Source organism: Chamaea fasciata, unplaced genomic scaffold (genome assembly GCF_029207755.1).
Source record: "Chamaea fasciata isolate MVZ Bird 193981 ecotype frontalis unplaced genomic scaffold, bChaFas1.0.hap1 SCAF_2, whole genome shotgun sequence".
NCBI lineage: Eukaryota > Metazoa > Chordata > Aves > Passeriformes > Sylviidae > Chamaea > Chamaea fasciata.
The window spans coordinates 1177136-1201875 of record NW_027094087.1 but is presented as its reverse complement, the minus strand read 5'-3'; the positions used below and the strand labels follow the sequence as shown (position 1 = coordinate 1201875).

Genomic DNA, 24740 nt, shown 5'->3' with positions numbered 1-24740 from the left:
GGTCTAGTTATTGATGTCACTGAATTGGGCGGGGCTTGTGCAGCCGCGATCCCGCGGGTTCATTCATAAGGAGGAGGCGCGACCGACGGGGCGGCCCCTGGGGGAGCCCGGGGGTCCGCGGTGGGGACAGGTAGGGGACACCCCCTCTGCCCCGGGGGGGGGCTCGGGTTATTCCTCCTTAAAGGGTTGTTCCCCGGTGGGGAGGGGGGGGTCTGAGGTCGGGGTTTCTGCAGCTTTGGGTTGTGCGAGGAGCGGGGATCTGGCGCTTTTTGGGATGCTCGACCCCCGCTTTGCGCTAGAGAAGGTGGGCGGTGTTTCTGTCTTGGCCTTATCCCTAAAGCCGGGCTTTGGGGGAGCTCCGCCTGGAGTGGGGTGCGCTGGGGAGAGCCCGGCGGGTCCGGGAGGCTGCGGCTGCTGCAGCGCCAAAGTAGGTTAGAATAAGGGGTGGAGAGGAGAAAAAGTAGGTTAAGGAATACTCAGCAGCAGCTGCCTGGGAAAGGAGGTAGGAGCCCTGTCGGATCTCTCTTTTTTTTTTTTTTTCTTTTTTCTTTTTTTTTTTTCTCTTTTTTTTTTTTTTGGCGGCGCTGGAAAATCCCGGGCCCCGGGCCAAAGGGCCGGAGATGCTGCGGATGCTGCGGCGCGGGGCTGCACCCCGGAACGGGGCCGGGACGTGCCTCTGCCGGGGCTGGGCGCCATCCCAGCGCTTCCCCCGGGATCATTCCACTTTAACGCTGGAATTCTGCGGCGGCTCGGTTGTTTCCCACAGCTCCGACGGGGCCCGGGGCTGCGGTAATGCCGAGTTTCGCTCCATCTGCCGGACAATCCCCTCCTTGTCCACGGCTGTCTCCAGCAGCTGTTCCCCAAAGTTTTTTCCGAACAGTTGCTCCTTTTTCCCTGTGTTTGTCTGCGGGAGCCACCGGCTGAAACCCTGTTCCCTCACAGGGAGGGGAGGCCCTCGCTGGAATCCCAGCGGGCGGTTTTAGGTTACAGGTTGTGCTAAGGACGGATGGGAATAAAGTGCTCATGTGATCCCGAGGGATTAGGGGAGGTTTCCAAAACCGAGTCGCCTCTTCTGGTGTGTTGGCATTGATGCACCAGTCAGGTGGGTCCGGGGCTGGTGGAGCTTGGAGCGTCCCCAAAAGCAGCCAGGTCTGGCACCGGTGGGGTTATTTTTGGTTTCCTCTGGTTCTCGGAGGGGCAAATTCCGTCGATTTTAGGAGTGTGTCAGAGCAGCTGGGCTTCCCAGCGTCACCAGCTGAGGATTTGTGCCTGAATGCCCCATCTCCACTTGGGATGGCCCCAAGCTGCCCCCAAAACTCGGGTGCTGAGTCCTGGGCAGAGCTCTAGTGCCAACCAGGAGCTGGCACCTTCTGGCCCCTGCACCCCCATGACAGTTCATGAGGGATGTCCTTAATCCCTGGATTAAGCTTGGCCTCAAATCAGCTTTACCCCTGTTCCTGGTGGTGTTTGGATCCAGTTATCATGATCTGGAACGCTCTGGTGAGCCAGGATGCTCGTGGTCCCTCAGGCACGGTGGGACCTTCCTGTCCCCTCCTGAGGGCATTTCTTCCCGGCAGAGCCGGTCCCCAGACATCTCGGTGTGTCCCTGAAGTGCTCGAATTGCACAGCCCCAGAGAATTAAAATGCTTCACGTTAGGTTTAAACCCGAGTTTTATTGGATGGATAGGGCGGAGAGCTTGCCTGGGTGTCACCATCCCTTCGTGCTAGAGGGACACATCCCAAATCCCGGGGGGATTCAGGAGCTGGGCTGGCCAGCTCCGTGCCAGCACCCTGGAGTGCCCCTGTACTGGGAGCTACTGGAGGGAACTGGAGTACAGAGGATGCTCCTTTTGGGTTCTGCCATCGTGTCCCAACCCACGTCCTGTAAACCCACCCCCGGGACCCCCCTCACCTGTAATTAGCTGCATCTCGGGGTGGTGCTGGCCACTAATTAGGAGAAATTCATCAGGCACAGGCTGTAATGAAGCTCTGCCGGGGCTCTCACAGGACCGTGACGACCGGGGGGAAATTTCCATGCGGGTGGCAGGATTTCCATGCAGGCAGCAGGATTTCCATGCGGAGGCTGGATCCGGGTTTGGGTTATTATTTATTTTTTCCTTCCTCCCTTCCTTCCCCTGTGCTGTCAGCATAGATTTTAATTTTAACAACCAATTGCCGAGCCTGAAGAGGGGGGGGGGATGAGACTCGGGGAAACACCTCTTGTTTTGTTCGAGTTTTTATTTAAATATTCTTTAAAATTTTTTTAGTGACTTCATTTCCTTGTGACAGATGCGAAAGCATTTCCTCCGGAGCGGGAAAAACCTTTCTTTAACTTTGTTTTAGCATCATCTGCTCCTTGCATGAATGGAGTGACTCCAGTGCTGAGGTTGGTCCCTCTCCAGTTCGGGATGGAGCTGGGATCTCCAAGGGAAGGGGTGATGCTGGGCATTCCATGAAAACTCTAAAAAAACTTTCTGGGGGATGGTTCAGGACTGCTGCTGTAGGGATATTTAGGCAGATGCCTTGCAGCATCCCAGAGGGGAGAAAAAGGGCTCCCAAATAACTTTTCCAGTGGGATTTTCCCTGGATGACGACTCTGGTGCTCCGCCTTGGGCAGGTCTCCCCGGGTGACGAAGAGGAGCGGGATGCACTGGTGGCTCGTCACCGTCCTGGGGGTGAGTATGGCCTCTCGTCTGTGCCATCCCCTCCCTCTGCTTCTCTGGTGCTCAAACGCCACCCCATCGCCCTGTAGGACACGGGGATGGGTTTGCATCCATCGTGGTGCATCCAGTGAGTTCTCATCCCTCGCCCCACTGGAGGAGGCCGTCCGCTGGCCGTGCGGCAGGCGATGGCATCACCCGTGACAGGGTGGCATCCGCCGCCGGAGCCGCACGGCGGGGGAGCCTCAGCAGGCGGCACTGAGCGCTCTGATCCTCCCGCAGGTGCTGAGCAGACCCGCGCAGGGGGCCGGGAGCTGCAGCGCCCCGGAGCAGCGGCCAGCGGGATGCCCGCCCGGAGAGGAGCCCAGCGGGGTAAGCCGTGCCCCACCCGCGGCACCTCCAGCCCGACGGAGGGTGCGGGACCCGCCCGTCGCTCACCCGCCTTTCCCTCACCGCAGGATCCAGCGGGGACGTGCCGAGCTTGTCCCCCCGGCACCTTCTCGCTGGGGGACGCGTCCTGCGCCGCTCACACGCAGTGCCGGGCGGCCAACAGGGTCCTGGTGGCAGCGGGGACGGCGGCGAGCGACAGCCGGTGCGGAGCCTGCCTGCCGGGGTGAGCCCAGCCGGGGGACGCTGAGCGCCAGCCCCGCCCGGGCTCGGGGGCCGTGTCCTGACCCTCCCCTCCCACCCCGCAGGTTTCACAGCCCTGGAGGGGAGAGGGAGCCCCGGGGCCGGTGCCTGCCCTGCGCCGCTGCTCCCCGCAGCACCCCGGGGTGCCCAGGTGGGTGCTGGAGCCGGAGGTGTCACCCCAGGGCCGGGGGCGATGGAGGAGCTTGTGCCTCGGCTCGGGGATGCCACAGGGTGTGTCCCCCCCTGCGATGGGGCACCGTGTCCTGCTGGGATGTGGCAGCTGAGGACACCTCTGCTCAAGACACGAGCGGCTTCTGCCTTGCTGGGTTCCAAGCCTGGTGCAGGGCTCCTGGGGAACTGGGATTTCATCCCAGCAAAGCCCCTCTGTGAGGCTGATCCAGCGCCTCCCTGCAGGCCGGCGGCGAGCCCGCAGCCCCGAAATGCCGGGCCGGGCACCGGGAACCAACGGGACACGGGTGACCCTGCTGGGTGAGGAAGAGGAGGAGGAGGCAGCAGCAGCACAGGCAGCCGTGCTGACCATCGTGCCGGTCTTCTGTGCCATGGGATTGTTGGGAATCCTGGTCTGCAACCTGCTGAAGAAGAGGGGTTATCACTGCACCGCCAGCAAGGAGCCCCAGCCCGGCGGCACCGGTGAGCCCTGGTTGTGCCATGACACCTTCGGTGATCCCACATCTTGCTCAGCCCATTCCCATGGTTTCTTGTCCTCCTTGTCCCAGGGCATCCTGCTTGTCCTTGGCGTGCTTTATTCCCCCATCACCGAGTTTTCCCTCACCTCCCAACGTCCGCTTCCAGGTCCCAGCTCCATCTACCAGCTGGAGGATGCCAATGAGGACACCATCGGGGTGCTGGTGCGGCTGATCACCGAGAAGAAAGGTCGGGGGGTCCCTGGCAAGGGGAGGAGGGGGTGACCTGGGCCAGAGCCCCGTGACCCCCAACTCCTTCGTGTCCTCCCCCACACAGAAAACGCAGCGGCGCTGGAGGAGCTGCTGAAGGAGCATCAGAGGCAGCAGCTGATGCCACCGAGCTGCGCCCCCCTCAATAAGTAAGGGTCCCCTCAGGCTGCACTGAGGACCTCCCCATGGTGGGACCACCCCCCACGCTGATGGCATTTCCCCCCTCCCCAGGCTGCACCTCCTGCCTCAGTTTCCCCCCGCCTGCCACCACCAGCAGCACCTGCACACGGTGCAGGGACCGGCCCCGTGTGCCCGCTGCAGCCAGAAGTGGCCCGAGGTGCCGCCACCGCTCAGCGCCACCAAAGCCCCCAAAGCCGGAGCTCATCCCAGCGAGGTGACCATCCTCTCCATCGGCAGGTAAGCAGGGGACAGCCCCCACCCTGCGTGCTTCCCCTCTGCAGGGCGGGGACAGGCTGATGTGATGCTCCCCCGCAGGTTTCGGGTGTCCCGGATCCCCGAGGTGAGGAGCGAGGCGGCGGGGGAGCCCCTCCGTGGTCCCCTCCCCGCCGGCAGCGGGATGTGACCGCTGGGATGGAACAGCACCCACGAGGTGAGGGGGTGTGGAGGGAGGGTGTGGGGAGCCCTGGGCTCCTTCCTGGACAGAGGGGTTCTGGAGGCCGGAAAATGGAGCATTAACGCTGTAGGGACACAGTGTGGGGACAGCGAGGCAGGAGGGAGGGGATGTCCCTCGCTGGCAGGGCCTGGCACGGGGTGGCACGGCCGGGGGCTGCTCCGTGACTCATGGGCAGCTGCACGGGCTCACGTGCCCTCGCTCACGTCCCCGTGTCCCCTCCTCCAGCGGCGCTGCTGCTGTGACCACCCAGCTCCGGGCCCCTCCCGACATTGTCCTGGGCAGGGAAGGGAGCTGGGAAGGGGCTGGAGCCCCAGGAGGGGCTGGGGGAGCTGGGAAAGGGGCTCAGCTGGAGAAAAAGGAGGCTCAGGGGGGACCTGGTGGCTCTGCACAACTCCCTGACAGGAGGGGACAGCCGGGGGGGTCGGGCTCTGCTCCAGGGAACAGGGACAGGACGAGGGGAAACGGCCTCAACAAACTGTGCCAGGGGAGGTTCGGGATGGGGAGTGACAGCCACGGATGGGTGACACCGAGGGCTCCTGCCGCCTTGGGTGGTGCAAAGGGGCCAATCCAGGCTCACCCGTGGTCCATCCCTTGTCCTCCACAGCAGGCACCTGGCCTGGGGGCTGCCTCAGGGGTCAGTGACACCCACCAAGACCCCCGGAGGGGATGGAGGACAGTGGGCATTGTGTGAAAGCCGGTCCCGCTCAGAGCTGCGAAGTGCTGGAGGTGGCAGCTCAGCTTCTGCTCCTGCCACCGAGGTGTCCAACAGCAGCACAGCAAATCCAGCATCTTGCCCGGCTGGTGAGAAGGATTCTCTGTCCCTGAGGCCTGATGGTGGCCACGGCGTGGTGGCCTGATGGACAGTAACTCCAGGAGCTGCGATGCCGGTGAAGGTGGCCACAGGAATCATCATCTCTGGGAACCATGCTGCCACAACACAGCTCCGCTGGAAGCACAGAGGACGCTGGATGCCATTTCATGGTCACCCTCTGGGTCTGTGGAACTCTCCAAGACCATCGTGAACTCCTGATTTCCCTCCATCACCTGGTGCCAGCGCTCAGCATCGCAGGATAAAGAATCACTGGATCACGGAATGACTCCCCCCTTCCCAACAACCCAGCTGGGGCGTGGATTGCTCTGGGCAAAGCTGGTCTCCTGCATCCACCCATCCATCATCTCTCCGAGGTCTCAGTTCAGGAGCACATGGTGGTGATGCTCACCATGAAGATCACACATCTCACTCTCCATAGGAATTGCTTCTATGAGATCACGCTGGCATGGCCATGTTGGGATCACGGGGATAACCCTCCCAAGGTGGGGTTGGAGACCATCAACCTCAACCATCAACCCAAAAAAGGGTTTGTGGCTGGTCCCATTCACCTCTCCATGACATCACCGTGCCAAAAAAAACCCCCAAACAACGAAAAACCAACCACCAGACCCTCTTGGGCTCTTTTATTTATTTATTTAATTTTTTTTTTTTGGAAACATTTTAATAGTTATCGAATGTTCTACATCTTACAGTAAATATCGTACAGTTACAAACTCTTGGCTGAAATCTGTCAGGGAGATCACGACCTGATCTTCAGAACCAAAACCGGAACAGAAAACAAATGGGAAAATAACCCCAAATTTACACTTTCAGATGGACAAACTGAGGCTGTGGGGCTCTCCAGGGCATCAGTCCAAGGCCATGTTCCCTACACACCTGTGAGATGTAGACTTGGAAGACGTGGTTACTCTTGGGTTAAAATTTTTTGTTGTTGTTGTTCTTTCAGGGAAATTTTTTTTTTTTTTGGTATTTATTTTTATTTAAGAGGTCCAATAATACTTAAAAAACCAGCTGGTCTAGCGGTCAAAATTAATTTAAAATGGATTACATAGAAAGAGGGGTGGGAGCCTGGTGGGGGTTGAGGCCGTGTGGCAGGAACGGGAGGGTTTGGGTGTGATCCTGCACCTCGCCATGCTTCCCTACAAATCCCTCCCCTGATCCTGAACCCCTCTGCCCCCAGAAAAATCCCAGCTCCATCTCTTGCAGGAGGACGCGGGGAGGCTGCAGGTGGCCATGTTGCATCAAGATTATTCCCTACAAGCAGCACAATCGAGCGCTTCCAAACGGGAATCGCTCCTGTCAAACCAAGTATTTTGCTATTCCTGCCCTGCGAACATTCCCACAAGTTCCTTTACCTGATTGCCAGAGAATCTCCTAGTGCCATGGTGCAACGTGCCACTGAAATGCCTTTTCCAAGATTTTCTCCCTCCCAAGCTCTGTCACAGGCTTTATTTTCCTTTTTTTTTTTTTTTTTTAATTTTTTTTTTTTTATTATTTTTTTTTTTCCCTAAGGGAATGCTAACACACAGCAGAGAAATTATTTGGAGGCTGATCCTGGCTCAGGAGCAAAGTGAAGGGAAGATGGGCAGAGGGTCACCACAGTTTGGGGACAAGAGTGGGAGGGCCTGAAAATATTGGCAATTAAAAAAAAAAACAAACCCAAACCAAAAATACCTGGATTTATGGGTATCCAGCAGCTTTTATTGCTATTGTTGGCTGGTTGGATTTTACCAAAAATAAAGCCTCAAATGTCGTTTTCCACCCCTCTAAAAAACCAGGATCCCATTTCATGCCCTCCAGCTGGGAACCACACCATCCCACATTCCCTGTGGGGATGCAGGAGGGGATGGCAAAGAGTCAGGGGGAGTCTCTGTGGGAAGGACCAGATTCAGTGGGACGCCGGTGGCTGGAGGAAAACCTGATGTTCTGAACATCCCTCATTAAAACAGCCCCCTTCAATAACGCTTCCTGGGAATTCCATCCCAAAACTGCAGCAACGCTGAACTGAGGGATTCATTATTCATGAACTACAGGAGCAAATCCTTGCCTGGAGGGTTCAGCTGCATGGAGGCATGATGGCCTCAGGCTTCAAGGGGCTCCTGGGGTTTGGGGGTCACCGCCACCACTAAAATCCTATTTCCCCCCCAAATCTCGCATCGCAGCTTGTGTTTTGAAGTAAAGGTAAGGGCGGGGATGGGTAAATGGATCAGAGTTACTTTCCCTCCTCTTTCGCTGGAATTTTAATCTCAGACACTTCAGAGGCTGCTAAGGACGATTTAACCCCTCCTGCTCTTCCCCACTAATGCCCAGCGTGATCCTTCACTGTGGAAAACCCTTTTCCTTAACCAACATCAGCAAAGCTTTGCTGGAATGAAATATTTGAGAAGCTGGTGGCCCCCACCAGTGTCCCCCACTGTGACCTTCCCAGGAGCCTCACTTAAGCCCCGACTTGACCAAGGGAAGGACTTGGGATCAAGGAAAGGGCAGGGAGCATCTCCCCACCACCGCAGCCCCATGAAGCCCCCTTGGGAAGGAGCTACCCAAGCCTGGCGCCGTGTGGTGGCCCCAGAGCCATGTGGTGGCCCTGGTCCCACACAGTGGCTCAAGGCTGGTAACCAAACGTCCTCACTAAAGCCTCGAGCCCAACAGGTGGCAAATATTTCACCTCTCCACACCTTGGTGAATGAGTATTTCTGCCTGGGAGTAATGGGATGAGGAGCGCTGGATCTGCTGTTGATCCAAGCAAAGGAATTGAAACCCAGCTGCCCCATGTCAGGTCTCTCCAGTGGGAGCACTGGGTTATCCACCATGCTCAGCTCCTGGGGCTTTCTCCATCACTTTTAATGTTTGTTTTTTTTTTTCCTTCCGGGAGAAAACCCAACATCTCCTTTCCACACATGGGCCAAAATTTTAGCAGTGGCTCCTAAAGTGGTGCAGGGTGTCTGGGACAGTGGTGGGGTGGTGTCTACTGGGAAAGAGCATTTGCAGAGCCCAGGCTGGGATCCCAGAGCTCGTCGGACCCCACAAACCAGAGCGCCTTTACATCGGGAGGCCTGACTCAATGCTGACAGACAACTCCTGGTATGTAACACAAAGTCAAGGTGAGGGGGGGGGGAAAAGGGATCTCAGGAGTCTTCAATTCTTAGGATCTACTGGGGACTTCTTGGCCCAGGTTTAACTGCAATGTGCTACAAACAGTGGAAGGATGATGTGATGGTATTATTTCCCAAGGTCCTGTTGCTCTTTGCTAATCCTCGGCTTTGCCAAGCCAAATGGGGAACCCACTGATTATTGGCTCTTTTCCCCCTTTTTCCCTTCTCCCTCTATATGAACCCGAAGTGCGGCCCAAGGGTGCCCCTTCCCCACCCCACGGCACTGGTCTCCAGTCCTCCCACACTTTGTTCCCCCTGAGGCTGAGGAGGTCAACCAGAGCTTTGCTCTGGATTTCCTTCAAAACCAGCACGATCAACCAAAGGACCCCCAGACAGAAGTGCCAACACCAACACCCGACCTGACAAACCACCTGGGACCAGCCGGTGGGAGGGAAAGTCCTCCTGGGATCCCTAGGCTTGTTACTCCCCACCTGGCCCATGCTCAAGGGGAGGAGCTCCAGGAGCTCCTCCCAGTGGCAGCAGAAGCCAAGCTGGGAGACATCATCGAGAGCATGGAACACTTTTGGCACACTTGAGGCAAAAATCAAAACCCAACCAAGCTTTTGTCTTAAAAATCCCCCAATAAAATCCCAAAAACCTTGTTTCTATGCTGGGTTTAGTGACAAAGATTTAAAAACAAACTGGCCACAAGCATTGTCTGCAAATCCAAACTGCCTCTGCTGCCCTCAAGACAACTTATTGCTCGACTTGGACACCCCGAGGGGGGATGTCACCAGCTTCCTGTCCCCATGTCCCCAGGTAAGCCAAACCCCCCTTCCCCAAAGTGACCCTGATGCTCACAGCCTCTGCGTGCCCGGTGTCCTCCATCCTGGTCCATGTGGATCACCTTCCCTGCTGTCACCTCTTCTCAGGTGCCTTCCCGTGAAGAAGGCGACGTGTTTATTGCTATTGCTTCCTCCTCTCCCACTCCTCCAAGCAGAGCAGCCAGACATCATCCCCCTCCCCGGCCTTTCTCTGTGGTGCTGGTATTTGTGCTTGGATGAACATTTCTCCTGGAAGTCTTGGAGCTGTAACACGGAGAATGGGAGGGGGACACCCCAGCTGCCACGCAGGCAGCGTGGTTTGGTCTCAGCCCTGCCAACGCCATGGGCGCAAGGTGAAGCCACCCATCCTCCCCTTGCCCTGCCTTGAAGACTCATCTCCATCAACCAGACGCCCTCTTTTCCCACCCCACCGTGCTCTGGAGAAGCTCTTCAGACCAAACCCTGAACCTGGAGGGTCTCCTCAGACCAAACCCTAGACTGAGAGAAGCTCTCCAGATCAACCTTGGACCTGGAGAAGCTCTTCAGCCCAACCTTTGGACATCTCCTTGCTTCCCTCAGCAGCTGCCCAGCACACCTCCGCCCGCAGCCACACAAGGAAGGAGCTGCCCTCTCCCTCAGGCTGCCCCAGGACGTGGCTGAGGGGGAGCATCCCGTTTTCCCAAGAGGTTCGAGATGCTCCCGGGGCACGCGTCTTCCTGCCGCTCCCTTGCCACCACCCACGATCCGTTTGCCCAGTTGGAGAAAGCAGACCAAAGACCCGCTGGTGACCAGTCCTCGTGCTTCCTAAGACAAGTGTGTTACATCGCTAATTATATTTATATTCTCTTACTCCTACAAAAAGAAGGGATGAGTTCAGAATTCCACTGCAGATAATGCATTTATAATCTATCACGACAGCTATCTGGAAGACACCAATTTTCTTGTAATATGTTATGGAAGATTGAATAATTTATATTCTTCAACTAAAAATACCCAAACCAAATCGGAATAAGCCTGCCTACCAGCGCTGTGCTTTTCACATAGTACCCTGAACATCAACCACTCTTACTAGCCAAAAAAAAATCTAGGCTCTTGTCAACAACGACGACAACAGAAAAATAACAGAAAGAACCCAAACGAACAAGAAGTGGGGGGATCTTTGCACCACTCAGCTGGGCAATGCTGGAAAAGTGAAGATTCTGAGCTTTCAAATGATAGGACCGAAGAGAGAACTTGACTATTGCTCAGTGTCAGTATGTGTGTTACACAATTCATGTGGGAGGGGGAGGAAGGGGGGAAAAAAAGAGGCAGAAGATTAGAAAAAGCAGCTTTTACAAAAACCACTAAAGAATGCATAAAGTGACCCTTGCACTTTTTTTTTTTTTTTTTTCCTTTTGTTCTTGCAAACAGACGAGGCGCTGCAGCCCTGCGGCCACAGCACCGATGTAAGACTTGTGTAGTTGCATACAATGTTTGACTCCGGATCTGGAAGAGAGCAAATACATTTAAAACGGGGAGTTAGAAGGATGTTCTCCTCCTCTCTGCACCCCTGTGCCACGTGGAGCTGATCCATATGGAATTCAACCCTCCCTGTGGGCAATTTCTCAGGGAAGGGAGCTGGGAAAGCAGCAGCAGGTATCCAGTGCAGAGGATTACAAATATGCAGATGGGATGCTCCCTGTTAATTGCGCACCAATTTGGGAGGGGCAGGATTAGCCCAGCTGTAATTTGTGTGGCACTGAGAGATTTTAGACAACCCCGGGGCTGGATGGGATCTCCGCCGCCTCCCTGGGCAGCGTCGTGTTCCCATCAACTGCCTGTCCTGGTAATTGGGCATGATGGGCCAAGGGCTCCAGGAACAAGCAGCTGGGATTTCTGGGATCCTGAGCATGACAGGAACACACAGGCAGTCGCACGCAACCCCAGTGCTAATGAGCAGCGCGACGTCCCGGCAGGGAAAAAGAAATATTCCAGTGACATAAAGATGGGGAGGGACTCGTTGGCAGGGAATGCAGTGAATAGGCCCGGGGTAATGGTTTCCAACGGCCAGAGGGCAGGGTGAGATGGGATATTGGGAAGCAATTCCTCCCTGGGAGGGTGGGGAGGGCCTGGCACAGGGTGCCCAGAGAAGCCCCATCCCTGGAAGTGGGGTTTGGGGGCTCATTCAGAGCAGGAGGCAGCACTCACATGGATTGGCCAGTGGTTTACCAGTGTGGAGGTACGTAGCTGTAGGTGGGGGTTCCTTGAGCCCTGTACGTTGGCACGGACACTGGATGTGCTCCGATGGCGGTGTGTTGGGGGGTGGTCAACAAGGTTCCTGCAAGGACACAAACACTTGTCACGGAGCAGAGGAAGTGGCATCTGTGGGTACAGTGGGGCAGGAACAGCATCAGCTGCCTCCTTTTCCCTTTTCCCTTTTTTTTCCCCGATAATTCTTCTGCCTGCCAGACCTGAATTGAAGGTGCTGGACTCCTGTGATTGGGATCAGCCAGCACCACAAATAGAATAAGGACACCTGAAGCTCCAGCAGATTTTCCATGCTACATCTGGCCCTAAACCTTAAGGGTTTTCCTCGGTTTTTTTTCCAATGTTCCTTGTCCCTAAAGAGCAGCAACAGAGCTGGCCACAACCTGCTGACATCTACCTGCTGAAAGCACTGGGCTAAACTGGGACAGCAAATCTCTGCACAGATCTGAAACAAACTGGAAGGGAGATGAGGAGAAAACACAACAGATGACCAGGGAAAATTAAGATGAGCCTTTTTTAAATTCTGCAGCCGGTCAACAGAGGGATTTCAGGTCAGAATTTGCACAGTCCCTTCGTGGGAAGGGAGAACACAGCCCTGGACTGCTCTGTTCTGGGAGCAACTGGGTGCTCAACCAAGTTCTCAGTTTCTGGGTATCTCTCTACAAATGTTATTAATGAAATTCTAACACATCCCACGTGCATTAATTACATTTATCCACTTCTCAGTATAAGCAACAGTAAATCTCTCAGAGTGGTTCTTGTCACATCCAGGCTGCAATATCTCTGCTTGGAATAGGGATTGTGTCCCATTACAGACTCCTATTTCACAGCTAATGCAGATGCAAAAGGATGAATGATGCATTTCTTGGCATAATTCAATATACAATCCTAACAATTGTTAAGGAGAAAAATACAGGCTTTGGAAAAAAATAAAACCAGCCCCTATCTTGCTTAATGTACTATCAATTAATTGCAGTTAGAATCTGCACATAAATTGTAGAGGAACTGGGATAGATACAAGGCTGGCATTCATTTTGTCAAACAAAAACACGACCATAAGTGTCTTAAAAAAAAAAAGAGCTTGAGAGAAATCCAGCTACTTGAGGACGGACCAACCCGGTTACTCCCTCACTGACGGAACAGACAGAGGGAAGAACAACACGTTTAAGGATACGGAATAATATATCTAAGGATGCAGGATAGAGCCAAACCTGCTGAGTCACACCAGGATTTGGGGCAAATTACTGCATTTTTTGCCTGCAAAGGAGCAGCAACCAGCGAGCAAAACCAGCAGCTGAACTATGTAGGCTCTACAAGGCCGAGGCAGCGCTTGGGACGCACGGGGAATTTTTTGTGCGGGGCCCCAGAGCACGGGAAGGGTCTCCCTGCTTACCTGCTGACATTGCCATGGTGGTGCCAGCGACCATGCCCATGGCCACGCCGTTGGTGCGGGGCGCGGCCACGGGGGCCGGGTAGATGGCCGAGGGGATGCTGTTGGGCTGCACCACCGTGGTGTGGTGGATGACGTGGGGCTGCGCCGCGTACACGGGCTGGGTGTAATAAGCTCCCTGTTGGAGAAGAGGGAAAAAGAAAGAAAGAAAAAAAATACCACCATCACTCCGGGTTCTTTTCCAAACTAATGACTGTGTAAGTCGAGCGCTGCCAAAGGAATGGTGGCCGGTGCTGCCCCGTGGACGGGCTCCTGTGCCTGGAGACCTGAACCTGTGGATGCGTGGAATGGATGAGGAGGGAATCAACAGTCAGAGCCAAGCCATCCAGGACAAACTGTGCTGCCTCCCTTTGATGGGATGAAACACGGCCTGGACACAAACGGCTGCCGGTGTGGAGAAGGAACAAGAGATGGAAGAAAAGGACAAGCCGTGGTTCTTGGATGACTCCCAAGTGATTGGCTCCAGGAGTTGTGTCATCTTCTTGGGTTTCCTACAGGGCACCAAAATCCAGGCTGCGAAGAATTGCAGGGTTTTGAAACAAGGGGAGAAGGATGCGTGGGAATAAAAGGAAGCAACAGAAAAGCTTCACATGAGAAGTAATGAGGGGCCTGAAATTAGGAGATTCACCAGGGAGAGAACTGCTGTCCCCAGGACAGGCAGCAACACTGCCAGGACCTGCAAACCAGGCATGGGAGGAAAGAAAACAAAGACTTGAATCAGCAAAAGGGAGATTTTACTGTGCATTAGTGAGAGCCATGAGAGAACATCTGAAGGTCTGGATTAATGGGACAAGGAGGTGCAGGGGAACTACAAAGGCTGACAGGACAAATGGCAGATTCTGTGGCTGGGATCGGAGAAGAACCAGGGGTGGGTTGGACCCCAAAGGCTTATGCAGCTCCTGGTGACAGTCAGATGCTCCAGTCTCAGCAAGGCACAGGAAAATCCCTCCATGAGATTACTGTAGCTGCTGGGAAAGTCTATTCAGCGCAAAAGAGGAGAAGAAAAGCCAGGGAAGTTGTAGGGGCACATTGCTCCGAGAAGCTCGGGATTTCCAGTGGGAAGGGATGTCGAAGTGGTTTGGGCACCTCCGTGCCGCCGAGATGAGGACGACCTCTTGGCCCTGAGAGGCCTGCAGGGAGCTGAGGTGCGTTGGGGCGTGGCAGGGGGGGCAGGAGGTGGCACCTACCTGGGTGTACAGGTTCTGCTGTGGGTAGGCACTTCTGATGGGGTACATCGCGGTTTGGTACGGGTTGGGAGACGGCGAGTAGGGAGGAGGGGCGTTGTTACTCTGGGTCGGTGGCACCTTGTAGGGAGTCCCCGCAGTGTACCCTGCCAGAGACAAGAGGGGACCCAGTCAGGGCCTGGAACGGCTGCTCAGGGCTGCCGGGAGGGCCGGGAGAAACCACCCCGTGAGCAAACGGACTGTGTGGGATGGAGAGGAGAAGTCAAGGCTCAGCCCAGCCAAAACACTCAAATATATTTAACTTATTTACACCACCGGTGTTCAGCAATTAGAGGAGGCCAAGATTCCAAGTCTAATATCCCACATCATCCTCCGAGCAGTGAAGCAGCGCGAAGAGCACGCAGAGCTTTTAGGAACACCCAAACAGCATCTCACCCCCTCCTGATTACTGCAGATTGGAAAAACAGGTGTTAATTAACAAGGGGAATAGCTGTGACTCTTTTCCTCACTCACACGAGCAGGAGAGCAACCATCTTTGAATGAGAAGTGGAGAAGGTTTGAAATATTGATCAGTGCAGAAGTGGAGCCTCCTCCCATCAGGACTCCTCCAGGAAGCCAACGACACCCACAGACCAACCAACCTCCGACTTTTCCATCTAATAGATTTTTTTTTTCTCTATTCTGAACTTGTTTTTCCAAAGACCTCAGAGGCTGCCAGCTCTCAGCATCACGCTTCATTTCTGAGGGGTGTCTAGAGGTGTGGACCTGCACAAGCTTGTGCGTTCATTCACCACTTTGAATACCGAGACTTGCAGTGGTTTCCTGACTGATGAATTACGGACAATTTATCTCCTATGTTAAAAAGGTATTAAACATAATAACCCGGGCAGATGTAATCTGCTGTGTTGATAAACTGGGGGGAAAAACAGAGCAACCTGCAGGTAAAACAATGTGAAATCAAGGTTTAATGACACAAGATGATGGAGGCTCCTCTCTGTCTGGCAGATAATTTTAAAACCTAATTATGACTAACACCTTATTAGGATTAGGCTGGCGTGGCCCGTGCTGCTGCCGCTTTGTGGTTCAGCATCAGTGAGCCTTTAAGCTCCAGCTTCTATTAAAATTGCTGATTAAATCCCTCATGTCACTCGAGAAATCTCAGCCTTATTGATCCTGCAGCTCACAAGTGCCCTGGATTGCAAAGAAATGTTTTTCTATAAAAGGCTGCTTGGGGCGGGGGAAAGAGCTCAGTGGGGAATTTTTGTGTTGCCACCGCCGCTTGTTTCCAGGGCTCAGCACAAGCAGGATTCCTCAGCCGGGCAGGGAACTGACTGGATGTCCACATCCAGATTCGGCCTCTCTGCTTCCCTCAGGTGACACCCCACCTGCAGAGCTGCCCCAGCCCTGGGGCCAGCAGCAGAAGGACATGGAGCTGCTGGAGCCAGTCCAGAGGAGGCCCCAGAGATGCTCCGAGTGCTGGACTGTGCTCGGTGTACAGCCCCTACCCCAAGGAATTGTAGGGACATCCCTTTTCCAAAAGAAAGTCTCCCAAAGGCTTTTAAAATATTTATTTTTAATAGCTCTTTTCACAAAAAAAAAATATTCTTCCTCTCACCTTGCTGTGTAATTGATTTAATTTAGTAGGAAAAAGGACTCTGGAGCAGCTGGAAGGTGAGGAACACTCTGACCCCACACCGCTCATGCCCCAGATTTAGCAGGGAACAGTCAGGCAGGGGCCAGAGGACACCCCACATACCAGGGAAAGCATCTCAGGGTTTATCAGGGACCTTATCAGCCCTCCTGGAGGCACTACTTATCCTCTTCAGGGATGAGATAACAAGGCGGCACTGGAAAAGCCTGTTTGACTGCATCCCTAAACAGCATCTCCTCCCCCTGCTCCTGCTCCTGCTCAGCCAGCCTGCATTACAAGGTGGGAGTTTCAACAGCGTTCCTTGAAAATCAGGCTTTATTTGGGAATTCTCTCAGTTTGAAGGGGATAGGGAGTAACGTCCCTTTGGAGATAAACACCTGTGAACAACCCCAGGTTGCTCCCGGGGATCAAACACTCAGCTAAAAGAGAGGTTTCACCTTCTCCACTGGAATTCCTCCTCTGCAGGAACAGCAGGAGGCACAGTGCTCTCCTTTTCATGATCCTTCACGGTTCTAATCCATCGAAGCCAGGTTGGATGGGGCTTGGAGCAACCTGGTCTAGCGCAAGGTGCCCATGGGGGTTGGAACAAGATGGTCTTTAAGTCCCTCCCGGCCCAAACCAGTCTTTGATTCTGTGATCTCAAACAACCCTGTCCACAAACCCAAGCCCCAGCAGGGGAGGCGAACGGGCACGAAGCAACCCAGTGAAACCCCAGAAGGAAAGGTTTATTTACTGAATGCTGCAGAAGAAGCCTGGTAGGTTCTGTTCTCGGTGCCGGTGTCCACCGGGAGGTGGAAGGTGCCCTCGGTGGCACAGGACGAGGAGGTCTGGGGCCAGGCCTGCTTCATCAGAAGTGTGGCTTGAGTGGAGACAGAGAACAGGTGTCACACAGGGCAATGAGAGACAACTTCCCACACTTATGGCACGCTGGAATCACCTTGCTAATCTCTTCCCCCCAGGTTCCTACCCCTGAGGTGCTGAGCCCCACGGAAGGGGCTTCACACTTTGGTCAGGGCTTGGAAACCTTCCTGGAGTCCCAAGGCTGAGCAAAGATGTGTCACGCCCTCCACATCTGCTCAGACCCTGAATTAACCCTCTCTGAAGGTACAGCTGTACATCTGGAGCCTCACAGGGCCGGAAGTTGGGAGCGAGGGATCGAGGAGGCAGAGGAGGAATTGGCACTGGGCACAGCCACAGCAGCACAACACATCCTAGTGGATGGAAATCCACTTCCCAGAGAGTGCAGGGAAGCACTGCTGCAGGTCTGCTGGTCCACCACACCCCACTGAGACTCTCCCGGACTCAGACAGGAACGGGGAGCACAGAGGACACCCAGCAGTGCTGCTTTACTGGCCATCATCACCTGTGGGAGACACTCATGGGTGTGAGATCCACCTGGAGGCTGCTCCACTGCTGGAGATGTGGAAACCTGCTCCTCCCTCCTCCCCCTCCGACAGAAAACCAGGAGGTTTGTGGGAAGTCAGAGATTCAAGCCCCATTTCTCCTCCACTGATCATTTTCCGCTCCAAGTCTCTGCCCTCTCCCAAAGGTTTGGGAATTATTCAGGATTTCCAGGCTGCCTTGCTTTATTTTCCATGGTAGGCTGCACTCGGGAACATCACACCGGAGAGCAACTCCCAGCGCTGCGACAGAAACATTCCTTCACTTAGGCTTTTATTCAGATTCGGATTCATTTTTGCCTCTGGATTTCACAGAGGTTTTAATCTCCAAGACTGATGAGACAATTCATTCCAACGTTACACGACTGCTTCCTCTGTGGTTTTCCCTCCCCACATTAAACCTGCCACAAAATCAAGGCAATTTGGGTTGGAGATGGCTGGGAGATTGCCATGGCTCTGCATGTTCTTTATTAAATCACGGATCCTCGGAGAATCCATCACTCAAAACTACACAAAAGGTGGATCAAGGAGGTTTCCAGGAACATTAACACCTCCTGGTCCTTTGCAGGAATTCACAGGTGTCACAATCCAGCCATGACTGTCTAGTATCATTTAAGGGCTGCCTCCAGCCAGAGTCTTTTGAATTTGGCTTATCCTCTCCACTAAAAAGAAATAAAATAAAGAGGTTTTAATCATTATCAGTTGAATCCCTGGCAAATCAACCAGTGGGAACTGAGCAAGCAACGTGAGCTGTGGGTCTGCAGCACTGGCACTGCTCTGTTTTCCTGACAGGACTTTTAGAGGAGGTGGGAACGTTCAGGACATATTTTAAGTGGAAAATACAAAACTATGAATCCTTTCAAACCGCTGGTGGATATCTTGCCTCCCTCTGCCAACCTCATTTGTGATGGATACAGCCTCCAGCCCTAAACAAGGTTTGCAATAAGCTCGATTCCCCAGGCAGTCCCGTGCCTGAGTGCCTCAAAACGATGGGAGCATTTATCCTTGGAAAACCCTGAGGCACCACAGGATATTCACCTCTCCAGACCCCAAGATACCCCTTGGGAACCCACTGGTGTCCCCAAAGAGTCTCTGGGCACCTCTAGAGGATGGCTCAGAGCACTGCTGATGCTCCAACTTCCTTCTGCAAAGCAGCCTTTCCTCCAGGCAGGATCCAGAAGCGGGAATGGGGGATCCAGGAGCTTCCATCCTGTCCCACGACATTCCCACACAGCTCCCTGATTTCCGAGGCTGATTTTAGTTCTGCTCTGTAAGGGCACCACTGCAAAGCCATTACCTTCTGCCCTGCATTATTAATAAACACAGCTCCAGCCTCAGCCAGCCTCCACGAGCAAAGTGTGCGTCCTACTTTCAGGAAAATAAAAAGGGAGGCTTTAATGAAGGAAGTTAAAACAAAACAACCACGAGGAAGACAGAATGCCTGCGAGGGAACATGCACCAGGCTTAATGAAGACACACGTAATTTTATTTTTTTTTAATTGTGTCTCTGCGGCAGAGTGATTTTAGATGCCTAGTTTTGCATACTTAAAAAGGGATTTTTTTAACAACAGTGTTCTAAAAAAAAAAACCAGGCTCATTGCAAGCATGAGTTTGCAATGCTGGTGTTTTGCCTTGTGTGTCTCCCTCTAAAAACTGTGGGAAAGTGCAGCAGGAAAATCACACAAGGCAGGAACTTGAGATGGAATGGAAAGGAATTGATGGAACCACAGAACATCCTGAGTTGGGAGGGATCAACAAGGATCATCCAGTCCAACTCAAGCCCTTGCTCGTAGGGTTTCTTTGGAATAATCTGGGGAATAATTTAATGCCTTTTGGGCTCAAACACCAGAAATATCCACTAGAAACCTGGCACTGGGAGAGGGAGAAATCAAGAGGGAGAAATCCAGTTACCATTTCCCTTTTCTCACTAGAGGACTGGACCAAGGGGACTCCAGACATCTCCCAGTTCCTCTCCTTGTTTCCTTCTGATGCTGTTACAAAGCTTAGGTCACTACATCATTTAATTTCTCACGTGGATCCCAGGATTCTGGGAACCACGAGGTCAAGAGAAGAGCATGAGCACCGCTGACTTCCAGTGAAGCACCAGGGAATGTTTGGAGAACATCAGGGACAAAAACGGGTGGGATTTGAAAACTGGAATTATCTTCCCTCCGGGGTTGATCTCCCACCAAGGCTTTGCAGGAAATCCAGCAAAATCCATGAGGTTTGAGGCAAGAGACAGCTGGGAGTGAGCAGGAGCATCTTGAGGGTGGAGCAGGGAGGGTGATCAAGCTGAGGGTGATCAAGAGGGGCACCTTTCCCTGGTTAATCTCCATATGGAGAATCAGATGAACCCTTGGTTTGTGACTGTTTTTTTAGTGAGCTGGAGGGATTTCTGCCAGCAGGTACCACCTCCTTCCCAGCCTGGGAGCTTTGGAACAGGACCTTGTCCATGGATGGGAGGTTCAGGAGCAGTCATTCTGCTGGGAACATGCACTCTCTCTTTCTTTTTCAGACTCAATGTCTAAAATCCCCTAAAAAGATATTTAGAGTTTGTCTGCTGTTTCAGAAGTCCAAGATTTTAACCCGCAGGCTGATTCCCAGTGTGTCTGAAGGACACCAGGAGCACATTCCTCTCCAGGTTTTTTTCCAGCCTCCTGTGTGTGACAGCAGCTCCTTCAATTTGAGGAAACACTCTCTCTACTGATGAAGGTTTTAACTCAGCCACTGAACCACAGAATTAGCTCAGCCCAATTCCATTTAACACAGTTGAGGATGCTGTCACTCTGTCACATGTCCCCACTGCCGGGAGATTTTACAGCACTTCCTTTTCCATCAGTTGGCTCTCAAAATCTCTCCTTTTTTTTTTCTCCTGGAAGTCTGCTTTCCATTGAGAAGAGACCACTGAGTGTGGTGCTGGGAGGTCCTGAGCAGCAGAGCCTGCTCCTGCTTCCCACAGTGGTTAAAATGCTTTAATATCCTGCTGTGATGTGAAATTGTATTGATTTCAAGAGCTGTAAAAATTGTTTATAACAGAACAAAAGAATGCTTTGGGTTGGAAGGGACCTTAAGGACAATTCCAGTTCCCTGGGCAGGGACACCTTTACCTAAACCAGGTCTCTCCAACTTGGCCTCCAGATTTATGGGAAACTCTAAAAAAGTGTCAGCGTTTTCACTCCGATTTTAATTTCTGAATTTTAACCGTCATAGTTTCCTCCCTAGTTTAGTGCTCAGCTGTGTAACCCATTGGAAGGTTTTTGTTCTCCATGCAAAACAACCTGTCAGCTTTCTGGACATCAGGAGATTTCCAAGACGGAAATTACTAAAAGCATTTTTTAAGGATGAGAAACAGAGGAATGAAATTTGAAATGTCAGATTGCTGTGGCAGCTCTCTGGCTTCAGCATTCAGCTGTGCAACAAAAAGATCTGGTGAGGGGGGACAAAAATGATCAGAAGATTTCTATTTTTTTTTTTTTTAGGGAAAGCAAGTCAGGAAAGATTAAGATTGCACTTGAGAAGGGAGCTTTGGGAATGAACAAAAGGCTGACTGGCACAAAGGAGATTGACCACATCACGCAAATCTAAAGCAACAGACAATAACTGGCCCAGCTTTGGAAAAAAACAATAATAATCAGCAACTCGAGCCTTAATGAATCTGCAGAGCTGCTTTCTGCAAAGGATTGTAGTGATAAAACAGAGCAGGAATCGAAGCATTTTTTGTGAGAGGACACCCACAGCCATGGGGACAAAGGTAGGAAACAACCAATATCTTGGAAAAGCTGCTGACTAACAAGGTTTGGGGGGATTATTCTCTATGTAACGATCGTGAGGAAGCTTCCGAGGGCTGCTTGCAGTGAGGAGAAACCAGGACAGATGGAAGGCTTAGCTCTCACTGTGTCCCTTCTGCTGGGTGGAGGGGACAGGCTGGAACGATGGGGCTCCAGAAGGGAGGGCCAAGGCTTTGCTGCTGCTGCCTGCCTGGGAGAAGCCCATTTTCAGGGTTATCCCTGTATTTCCTTGCTCTCTCCTGCTTTTCCTGACTGTTCAGGGTGGAGGGGACCTTAAAGCTCATGTCATTCCACTTCCAGCTGTGGGCAGGGACACCTTCCACTATCCCCCCAGGTTGTTCCAAGCCCCGTCCAACCTGGCCTTGGACATTTCTTTCTGAGGGTTGTCTCAATGTATTTTCTCATGGAAACTCCCCCTCCTCACAAGCATGGTGTCTAAGATGTACAAGAAGCAATACAGACCCTCCCAAAAAATCCCTGTCCTGCAGGGATTTGGGGTTTCCTCTCACCTGGGTGTTCCCTTGGCCATCTCCCCAAGCAGTGGAGGAGCCGCTGCCTGCACAACTGGGGACAAGTGACATTTTATAATATCCAGGCCAAAACGCTGGAATGCTGCAGTATTTACACTCCTGGCTGAGCAGGGAGGACATTGCCAGCCTCTGGCAGGACAAGCTACTAATAAATTTATGGGCTTTTTCCTATTCTGTGGAGTTGTTTTCATTTAATTCCTCCAGTGTTTTATCCTTCAGGGGAATTTGAGGGTGGCCAGCACAAATCCAGGGGAACAAAAATTGTTTCATGTTCCATGTTAAGGCTTTAATGGGAAGAAACGCAGCTAAAGACCTTATTAAAAGCACATAAACCCAAACAAAACACAACAGATCCCTTCCAGAATCATCCACAATAAACGGTTTTATGGAATTTGTGTAAACTGTGATGTGGAGAAGACAAAACCGAAAGATTTTGGCAACAAACCCCTCATTCCTGTTTCATCAGCCTTGGAAAGTTCCTGAGCCTGGGGATCCACTGATTTTATGACAACTGGGAGACTGAAAACTTGGCAATTAAAGGGAGAGAGGGTTTAGCAAGACTGGCACAAAGTCCAGCTTTGTGCTCCTTATGCAAGCAGCTCTTCCCGCCGCACGTCGAGCTCAAAAGGCAGCTCCATTTGGAAGTGTTAAAACCCTGCAGCTCTTCTGAGGCAAAACCACTCAGAATAAACATCTCAACCAACCAAAAGCGGAATCAAAGGGTGAGATGTTATTTTTCATCTCCAGTGCGTGTGTGCTTGGAAATGGATGAGCAAGGAATGTTCTCGGGCTTCTTTCAGGATTTTTACCTGGGGCGTAGCCGGGGCTGCTGGTTGGATACATGTTGGGATTGTAGGCTGGGGCGGCGGTGGGATAGCCTGTTGGATAACCTGAAAGGAGACAAAAACAGGAATTAGGATTTGATCAATCGGGCAAGGATGGCACCCCTGAAAGGCACAACCTGGGTGAGCACAGAGGCCGCCGAGGGAAAACACAGGTGGATTCTCTGGGAATGGGATGGACCCCGAATGTGCTCCACAGATTTCCAGGTGACATCATCAAGATTTCACCTTTATTTTCCTGTCGGAAACAAGGATCAGAACGCAGAATGCAGGTGTGCTCACTGAGCTTTGGAGAAAACTGCTGGAAAATTCCACTCTCTGAAGGTGGAATTCAGGTACGAAACCCCACCGGCAGTGTGGTATCGGAAAGGTTTTCCTGGGCTGCGTGGCAGCGCTTTGGAGAGCTCAGCACTTCCATTAGGCAGAGTTTCCTTCCTGCAGGAAAACATGCCAGCCTTGTATTCACCCATGGCTGCACGAGTGCCATTCCCAGGAGGGCCCTGATTACCTGCCAGGCCACCTGGAAGGAACATGCTTGGAACCTTTGGAGCCAGGCGGGGTTTAATGGGGGGAGGTTGCAGAGCATCTTCAGTTCGCATCAGCCTCACTGGGAGAGGTCACAGGGAGTTCAGGGGAATTGTGTGATGGAAGTGGGGGGGCTGGAAATCGTGGCACACCCCAGAGCTGCGTGCACCCACACAATGCAGGTGACCAGCATCCAACTCCCACTTCACTGGAAATTCCTGTCCTCTGTGGAGACCACAGACAAAACCGCCGCACCTGGGTCCGCTCCTTTCCCACGGAATCACACAATTCCTGAGCTGGAAGGGATCCACAGGGATCATCCAGCCCAGCTCCTGGCCCGGCACAGACACCAACAATTCCACCCTGGGCACCCCTGGCAGCGCTGTCCAAACTCTCCTGGAGCTCTGGGGCCGTGCCCGTTCCCTGGGGAGCCTGGGCAGTGCCCAGCACCCTCTGGGGGAAGAACCTTTTCCTAAATCCAACCTAACCCTCCCCTGACACAGCTCCAGCTGTTCCCTGGGGTCCTGCCCCTGGTCACCATTTTGCTTTTAATTTCCTTCAATTTTCTGGAAGTTTTCCCTACTGAAAAGAGTAACACCCCAATAACTCCATCCTTCTTAGGTGCTGCCGAGTAAATCCCCCGGGCAGAGCGAACGGGACACATTAATCCTGCTTTGCCGCCGGACAATTTGGCTTTGCTGTGCATCACCACTGGGTTTATCTGTGTGTCCCCTTGGCCACCATCCCAGAGCAGAGCCAATGGAATGACCCTTGGAGAGCGTTCCCATGCCAAGCCCCACTGATACCGGCTGTTGGCTGCCAGCAAAGGCTGGAAGGAGGTAATTAGCAGTGGATTTACACCCATCTTTTAAAATATTTTATTTCATTAAATAAAAGCAGGCGTGGGTCCCTACTTTCCTCTTCTGAGCACCAGAAGAGCCACAGCAAAGTCCCCCCTCCCTGGCACCACCGACTTCCGTGGCAAAATGTTGAGGTTCATTTGAATAAATCTAATTCAACAATCATGACCACTGTACTGGAATAAATGACTGGATGTTCTACCCTCTCATTTTCATCAGTGATATATTTGGCTTCCAAATCAGGTTAATTAAAAATTGCTGTAGTTAATGTTGGATAAGCAGCAGTTTAACAGATTTTTTTTTTTTTAAATTTTTTTTTTAGGCTACACAGAATTCTGTTGTCATCGTACCCAGGAATATCGAAAGCCTTTCAGCAATCAAGAAGCTCCTTATAAAGTTATTTGCAGATGTAGTGATTGCAAGCAGAGCATTAATGATGAGGATCTTCAATCAGAAATATCCCTTCCCTCCAGTTCATTAGAAGATAACCGTGTCTTTTCCAGGACATTCATTGCTCCACACTCTTCTCATTTCTTCCTGACAATCTGGCCAGGGCTGCTAAACCAACTCCAGCTCACTTCTTCAAGTGTATTTTCCCTAAAATTCTCCCACCTGTGTTTCTCCATGGGGTTTTTACCCTCTTGGCACACGGTTCAGTGAAATCCCAGACCGGTTGG

The 24740-nt window shown here is 52.7% G+C and overlaps 2 protein-coding genes across 7 annotated transcripts in view; one reads left to right on the top strand and one right to left on the bottom strand.

Annotated features, from left to right (window-relative positions):
• Positions 1-1479: 1479 nt before the first annotated feature.
• Positions 1480-7328, top strand: RELT (RELT TNF receptor). 2 transcript variants are annotated; one of them, XM_066207417.1, is made up of 11 exons: positions 1480-2099; positions 2618-2675; positions 2943-3032; positions 3119-3273; positions 3356-3441; positions 3705-3941; positions 4104-4184; positions 4272-4353; positions 4436-4621; positions 4700-4814; positions 5443-7328. In XM_066207417.1, the coding sequence occupies exons 1-10, from the start codon at positions 2035-2037 to the stop codon at positions 4785-4787; spliced, it is 1128 nt and encodes a 375-aa protein (XP_066063514.1). In that variant the 5' UTR covers positions 1480-2034; the 3' UTR covers positions 4788-4814; positions 5443-7328. The 2 variants fall into 2 exon arrangements, with proteins under 2 accessions (XP_066063514.1, XP_066063524.1); XM_066207427.1 differs by having other exon boundaries at positions 1480-2675; positions 3119-3252.
• Positions 6622-24740, bottom strand: part of FAM168A (family with sequence similarity 168 member A) — a 127199-nt gene continuing 109080 nt past the window's right edge. For 2 of the 5 annotated variants that reach the window (XM_066207466.1, XM_066207439.1), the window contains exons 3-8: positions 22646-22726; positions 16852-16977; positions 14471-14613; positions 13227-13401; positions 11774-11903; positions 6622-11071 (exon numbers count right to left, since the gene is read on the bottom strand). In XM_066207466.1, coding sequence (XP_066063563.1) covers positions 11791-11903; positions 13227-13401; positions 14471-14613; positions 16852-16977; positions 22646-22726 — 638 coding nt within the window. In that variant the 3' untranslated portion in view covers positions 6622-11071; positions 11774-11790. Of the gene's footprint in view, positions 11072-11773; positions 11904-13226; positions 13402-14470; positions 14614-16851; positions 16978-22645; positions 22727-24740 lie in introns of those variants that run through there. The other 3 variants (XM_066207475.1, XM_066207458.1, XM_066207448.1) reach the window with 2 other exon arrangements.